The sequence below is a fragment of the Nematolebias whitei genome, chromosome 2 (assembly GCF_014905685.2).
Source record: "Nematolebias whitei isolate Nwh7 chromosome 2, NemWhi1, whole genome shotgun sequence".
Taxonomy (NCBI): domain Eukaryota; kingdom Metazoa; phylum Chordata; class Actinopteri; order Cyprinodontiformes; family Rivulidae; genus Nematolebias; species Nematolebias whitei.
Window position 1 is genome coordinate 13,774,999 of NC_056499.1, and position 7,334 is coordinate 13,782,332.

Genomic DNA, 7,334 nt, shown 5'->3' on the forward strand with positions numbered 1-7,334 from the left:
AGTACAGCAGGGGGCTCAGCACACAGCCCTGTGGGGAGCCAGTGCTCAGCGTACGAGTGGAGGAGAGGTGGGGACCAAGTCTTACAGATTGGGGCCGATTGGTTAGGAAGTCTTTTATCCAGGCACATGTGAGGGAGGGAGGCCGAGATTGTAAATATATTTATAAGAATGTCCGGAATGATTGTATTAAAGGCCGAGCTGTAATCCACAAAGAGCATTTGAACGTAGCTGTGCTGTTGTTCCAGGTGGCTCAGCGCGGTGTGGAGAGCTACTGCAATACCATCCTCTGTGGACCTGTTGGTGCGATATGCAAACTGGTAGGGGTCAAAGTTCGGAGGGAGATAGTCCTTGATGTGCTGGAGAACTAGTCTCTTGAAGCACTTCATGATTACCGGAGTGAGAGCCACTGGTCGGTAATCATTCAGGCTGGTGATGGTAGGCGTTTTCAGCACTGGGATGATGGTTGCAGATTTTAAGCAGGGAGGGATGACTGCCTGGGCCAGGGAGAGATTGAAAATTCTGGTGAAGGTGGGGGCGAGCTGGAGGGCACATGCTTTGAGCACCCTGCCAGGTACTCCATCTGGGCCAGTAGCTTTCCTTGGGTTCACTGATTGGAGGGAACGTCTAACATCATGCTCCCGCACAGTGAATGGAGCGGTGCAGTAACCGGGTGGGTGTGGGGGCAGGGCAGGATCAGATGAGTGCTGCATCAAAGCATTCAAAGAAGCAGTTTAGCTCCTCTGCTAGTGATGCACTCAGGTCTCCTGTTGTCACCTCGCAGCCTCTACAGTTTGTGATGTTTTTTATGCCCTTCCACACCTAAGCATCACTCAACATGTTTTCTTGCACTTACGGTAATATACCATAAGCATCCCCAAAAGGCAGACTGTGATCCAATGCTGGCTCTAAATTAATTGCAAGCTGGACCAACATTGATTGGTAAATAAATGTTTTGTGTTGTTGTTTCTTTTTACTTGCTCATGGTCTCTCACATTTACAGTATTTATTTTTGAGTAGGGCTTTTTGTTTTCTTTGGTCTTTATGGTACCAAATCAAATGGGAGTATGCGGTCTAGATACACCTTGTTCGTATCCATACCATACCATACCATACCAACTTTATTTATAGAGCACTTTATGCACCCAACAGGACCAAAGTGCTTTACACACTATCCATTTATAGTTGGTAATTTTTGATAAGATGTCACTGGACTGTTGCTTTAATATTTTTTTAATAACCCAGCAAAATATGTTCTGATCTGCTGCATAGATTTTAATTAAACTCATTTAGCACACCCAGTAAATTGGTTATATAGTATCTATAACCGACTAACAGTAGGCATCAAACATGTCCGCCACAACCATTTTAGCATTTGCAAATCCAAAAATGGCTGAAATTCAGTCAGTTTTACAGATATTGAGCCAAAAGTTTGGTGTGGTAGTTACTGAGAGTCATCACCTGAATGCAAACAGATAGCATGAGATCTTACTATATTTTGTATGAACAAAAGCCATTGAAAACGGCGTTAACGCCATAATTTCTCAAGATAATATAAACCCAGAAAGAAGAGGAGTGATATGAACGTCTTTTTTGTAATTTTAGTCAATCAAATTTTGCAAGCAAGCAAAAATGTAAAGTTTTAGCCTGTAGGGTGATAAGAATGAATGACAGAAGTATCCAGTGCAACCGTAACAGGAAACAAAAATGTCATACAGATCTTTAATTATGAATTAATAACAGTAAAGTAGATGCTTCTCAGAGCCAGATTGTGTTGTCCTTTACCTGCTGTGGAGTCGATAGAGATTTGAGCAGTGTTGCACTTTTGAGCGCATGACTCAGAATCCTGTTTGTCTTGAAGATGGCACTCCACACAAGGTCTGGTGTTAAAACACACAACAAACAAAAGATTAGCCTAGGAGATCCTTTAGATTCAATGAAGCGCTCATCGTGGACACAAGGCGAATCCCAGTGTTCAGTTATCAACATTTTCCCAAGGCCACACTCAGTCTCCATCACCAGTCTCCCCTACACCAGCGGTATCAAATGGCACTATCCCTGACAGCTGCTTTGCAAAGGAGAAAGGAAATCTCTCAGTGCTGTGTTGGGGACATTAGTGTTTTTGATGTTCCAAGGAAGGTGTAGACACATGTGAACAAGGAAAGCAGAACCTAATATCCCTGAACTCAAAAGAACAGATGGATCATGTGGCACGAGAAAACATCTTATACTGTATCTTTCAGGTAAGGAAGTATCATTTATAGCAGGAAAGCTGACAAAATCCCCCACATTACACACTTATGTATCAAAAGAACAGATGGATTGTGGCACAGGAAGAAAACAACTGTAGGGATCCTGAAATGTTTTAGCTATGCACATTGCCTTTGATTAACATTAATTTTTTTTTTTTAAAACAACTGCTTTTCTCGTCTTTACATTAAGGGTTCTCAACTAATGCACTGTGGTTCATATCTTAACTCAAATGTAGTCCTATATAAACCCAAATTGCTTGGTACATTTCAGTAAGATCTTATCTCAAATTTATAGACATTCATTTTAAATGGGACACCTGTTCTAGTCATTTTGATAGCAGTACTCAAACGGTGGCAGATCTGAACACAAAGTTCTTTTTGGACCTAGATTGGATGGTAAACAGCAATAGAATATTTAGTTTGTTTGGTTGTTATTTCTGATGTTTTACCTGTGCCATTTGACTACCATTTGCCTTGGATAGAGCATAATGTAGCAGAAGTTTAGGATGGTCGCCCTTTGACGATCCACCCACATAGAGACGGCACTCACATTATATTGAAAACCACCATGTAGACGGGTTGCGTCGAAGCGAGTCATGTTGAGACTGGACAATTGAAAAGTGCTGTAAATTACCAAACACCCTTACTTATCTAAGGAAGAGATAGTATTGTGGTGTACTCACTTTGCAGCACTACAGGACTCTCCACATGTGGGGCACCTTTCACATTTGTTCCCAGAGGCTCCAGGAGCAGAGCACACACACTGGCCACACTTGCATTTGCCCCTGCCGCTGCAGAGGCCGCCGTCCTCCGTCACGCACGCCTCGATGCTGCTGCTGCAGTTACAGTATTCCCCCGTCCAACCGCTTTCACAGCGACACTCCCCACAGTCGCACACTCCATGACCTACAAGCATAAAATATTTCTAAGAATACCCGCCATACATCTGTCTAAATTAAGAAGTGGCAGTAATCGGATGTGATAACTCACCTCCACAGAGCTCCCCCCGGAAACGAACACAGGAGTAATTGTCACACTCACAGTAAGGACCATAGATGCGTCCAAAGTTGGATGCGTGACACACACACTTCCCGCAGTAACAGTCCCCCTGACCGTTGCATACTTCAGAGTCATTGGTGGCGAGGCAGTTACTTAACAAAACACTCTCGTCATTGCATTCACACTGGGCTCCAAGAAAGCCTGGGTGACACGCGCACACGCCACAGTGGAAAACCCCCTGACCCTCGGTGCATTGACTGCTGTTGGTCATGGGAGGCTGCTGGCAGTCACAGGAGCAGAGAGACTCCAGGTTCACCTCCAAGCTGTCCTGAAGGCCCACCGGCTTTAGGGAGAAGTGACGGACTCCTAACAGACATGTCGAAAGCTCCACGGACACGTTAAATACCACCTGCCAAACAAAGAAGAAGTTTTTATAAAACTACACCAATGGTCTCCAGTTAAAATTCAGCAAGGTTTGCCTAAACTGTCTACATATCTGGGATCCACTTTCATCCATGAACTATTTGTTCTAATAGCCTATTTCTCATCAGAATGTCCTGTTTCCCCAACATCTGACAGATCTTAGTAATCTTGGCAATGTCTAAGCCAGCACTGTATCAATTCAATGTCTTTGACCTCCACCCAACCAAAGCAGCACCAGGGTTTGAACCTTGAGCTCCGAATCCTCTCATAGGAGGTTCCATGCATGCATTCCTGTCTACCTGCCAACTGTGATTAAATGCTTGACCATTGAGATCCTAAGATCTCCTAAGGAGATCCTGGAACTGGCAAGAAACATGGCTCGTGACAGCAGAAGGACCAGGATCATCCCCTGGCACCTGTAGCTGGCTGTCTGTAGCGGTGAGGAGCTCGGCAGACTGCTGGGAGGAGTGGCTATTGTTCTGGGAGGAGTTCTTCCCGGCATTCAGGCGGTCCTGCAGCCCAAGGGAACTGAAAAGCCAGTCAGGTCTGGGTGGATGGATCGGACAGCATCTGCAGCAGTGTTGCCAGGTGTACGATAATTATCATATTTGTGCGACAATTTTGCCCTCTGTACGATCAATAATCTCAAAAAAGGCCAAATATGGGATAATTTGACCATTCCGTGAATGTGTGGTTGTAATCGGTTGTCATTAGCCTGTCGCAACTGTCTGTTGGAGTTTTTTTGAGAACCCTGAATGCATCTGTGTCCGGAAACAGATTCACGATTGGCTGGAATTTCCAGCCAATCGTGCTTTTCTAAATGTGACCTACGAGTGACGTGTATGCGTTTGCCTCAGAACAACAGCCAGGATTGGCTGAATAGTCCGCTGCACCCCATGAGTGAGGAAAAGAAAAGAAGAAGAAGCAGAGCCGGTCTGGAAGAAGAAGTGATGAAAATGAGTGAATAAATGGAAGGGGGGGGCTCATTAGTTCCCACCAGTCATTGTTTATGGAGGACACATTAGCCTAACGCAACTGTGGGGCTGCTGATGAATCCATTCCGTACTGACGCCACAAAGCTGTGAGTGCCTGTTAGACGCTATTCAACACTAGAGTGACTATAGCGCATCAATAGACTTGTTATTTTGGTTATGACGGGTGTACGATAATTTCCCTCAAAATACGATAATTTTATGTCTCTAGTACGATAATCCTACATTTCTCACCTGGCAACACTGATCTGCAGCCAGTTTCTTTGTGGGACAGACCTTAACAAGAGATCCTTCCTGCCATCAGTATCTATCTTGATGAAATGAGGATAATGAGTTACAGCATCATTTAATTTCCCTTTGAGATTAATAAAGTATTATTGAATTGAATTGAATTGATTTAATTGAATACCACAGTTGTAGCAACTTCAATCCACAAAAGTAGCTGCCGACTGAGTAGATTTTGCTCTGTGATGTGTTTCCAAAGAGCCATGCTGCGTCCAACTTGTTTTTTTGTGTATTTATTAAAACAAACAGGATGAACTTTTCCCATCCATCAAAAGCACCTGTATTACATTACAATTTACATCGCTGGTAAGTATGACTGAAAATAATGATATCGGTCAAAAAAGTGACGTTCAAAAGTGACGTCAACAGAAAAGTTTACAAAAAAAAAAAAAAAAAAATCCCACACCTGGTGCCATAACTCAGATCAGCCAAGTCATGTGTGACCACGCCCCTCATGCAATTACCTGAAGGGTAGGACAAATGTGAACACCTGTGCCCATAACATTAACTTTTGGCCCTTACAACAGTCGTGTGATTTAAGCACAGCACCAGCTTTTCAGATTTCTGAAACCAAACAACTCCACTTGAAGTGATCTTCCCCAAGATCTCCATGTCTACTGAAAACTACATCTTCAGACCACAGTCCTCAATAATGTTGTCCCTTACAACATAATAATAGTAATATAATAATAATACAACATAATACAAGTGTACATAATAGTGTACATAATTTCGCTCCACCACATGTACCACATGAGGTGCGAATGACGATAAAGAATCTCTGACTCTGACTCTTAACCACATAGAGCTTTCAAATCATGATAAAACTGGGATTATACTGCAAAATAAATGTGTGGCGATTAGCATTTATATTCGAAGCAGAAGTAACCGACCGTCTCTCCTGGTTTGATGTTGGAGCAGCGTTTCAGATCTGGAAAGACCGTCCCATTTGGACAAATGGTTGTGAAGGACATCCGCAGTTCCTCTGTGTCTCCAAGAGCCTCAAGCTCAATCTCTGAACGCAGTTCCTGGAAAACAGTTCCTGTGATTTAAATTTGACTCACCTATAGGAACAAAACAACATAAAACAGACTGAATGACTTTGGTTGTCATGAAGTGGAATTCCCTGACCAGTAAGTGTGCTCCTTACTTTCACCCTGCCATGACCTGTAATGTGCCAACTGCTTAACCTCTCATCTTTTCTAATTGTGTTTTTTGGTGAGTCATCTTCCCAGGTGTATTTACCTGCACAAAGCACCTGGAGGAAGAATGACAGCTAACCTCTGGTGAAGAATGAACTGAATGACGAATGAACTCTGACAGATTGTCTGGAAGTTTGCCACTGTTTTCTGTTGTAAGGGGGAAAAACTGGGACAGTTTTACGGGATACACCCGTACATGGATTATGTCTGTAAAACCGTTTGAAAGGTCTCCACTGTAAAGGCTGCAAGGTAAGTAGGATAGCTCAAATATCTACCTACTGAAGTGGATCCAGACCAAAGTAGAGTCTTACTTAGACACATATTGGTTGCTATAAATTAAATATATATATATTTATATATATATTTTTTTTTATCTGCACAATTTCTTGCATTTATCGGTACTACAACTGATAATAATCAAACTACCATAGGTTTTTTAGTTTATACACAAGTGGGCTACAAATAGTGTCCCTAGTCTAGATCCCGACTGAATGGACCCAGATCAGTTGTTAAATTACAACGGTACAACACATTTTTCTTTATTGTTATTATTTTTTTAATAGTAATTTTTTTTGTTTGTTTTTTTTCCCAGATGAATCAGATCTCAATCCAGACCTAGATGAGATAGTAAATTTCAATAGGGTGTTTTTTTTTGTTTGTTCATTTTTGCATTTCCGGTAAATCAGATCCCTATCTAGACCCTTAACTGGTTCAGGGGTTTTGTATTCACTGTTTGCTTTTTTTAACGGTGTTCTCTCACCGTCATAGTAATTTGTGCTTAGAGTATTTACATTGTAAAACTGCGCTCAAGATGACCCTTTTTAAATATCTGGTTTCAAATGGTGAACCGTGGTGTCCAGATCCCAACTAAAGTGAAGTATTTTATGAATCCAGATCAGTTGATGAATTTCAATTAGATGTTTTTATTTTTATTTTTTTAACTGTCCGTGGGTTTTTACATTTCCGGTAAATCAGATCAGAGCCATATCTTGACCTGGATCAGTTAGCAAACCTAAATTGTGTGTTTAATTTTTTAATTTATTTTTTTTACCAATTCATGTTTTCTCACATTTACTTTAATTAATTTTCAGCAAACTGGGTTTTCTAGCATAACTTTGCTCAACATTAGCAATATTATACATTATTCAGATGTAGATCAATTGGTAAATTAAAACAAACTATAC

At 41.8% G+C, this 7,334-nt stretch overlaps 1 protein-coding gene across 1 annotated transcript; it reads right to left on the reverse strand.

The window, feature by feature from the left end:
- Positions 1-1,639: 1,639 nt before the first annotated feature.
- LOC119425657 (integrin beta-6) lies at positions 1,640-6,916 on the reverse strand. The gene is made up of 5 exons (XM_037693198.1): positions 6,911-6,916; positions 3,240-3,657; positions 2,933-3,155; positions 1,783-1,877; positions 1,640-1,644 (listed from the first exon to the last, which is right to left on the reverse strand). Exons 1-5 carry the CDS (start codon positions 6,914-6,916, stop codon positions 1,640-1,642), a joined length of 747 nt encoding a protein of 248 aa, XP_037549126.1.
- Positions 6,917-7,334: the final 418 nt, after the last annotated feature.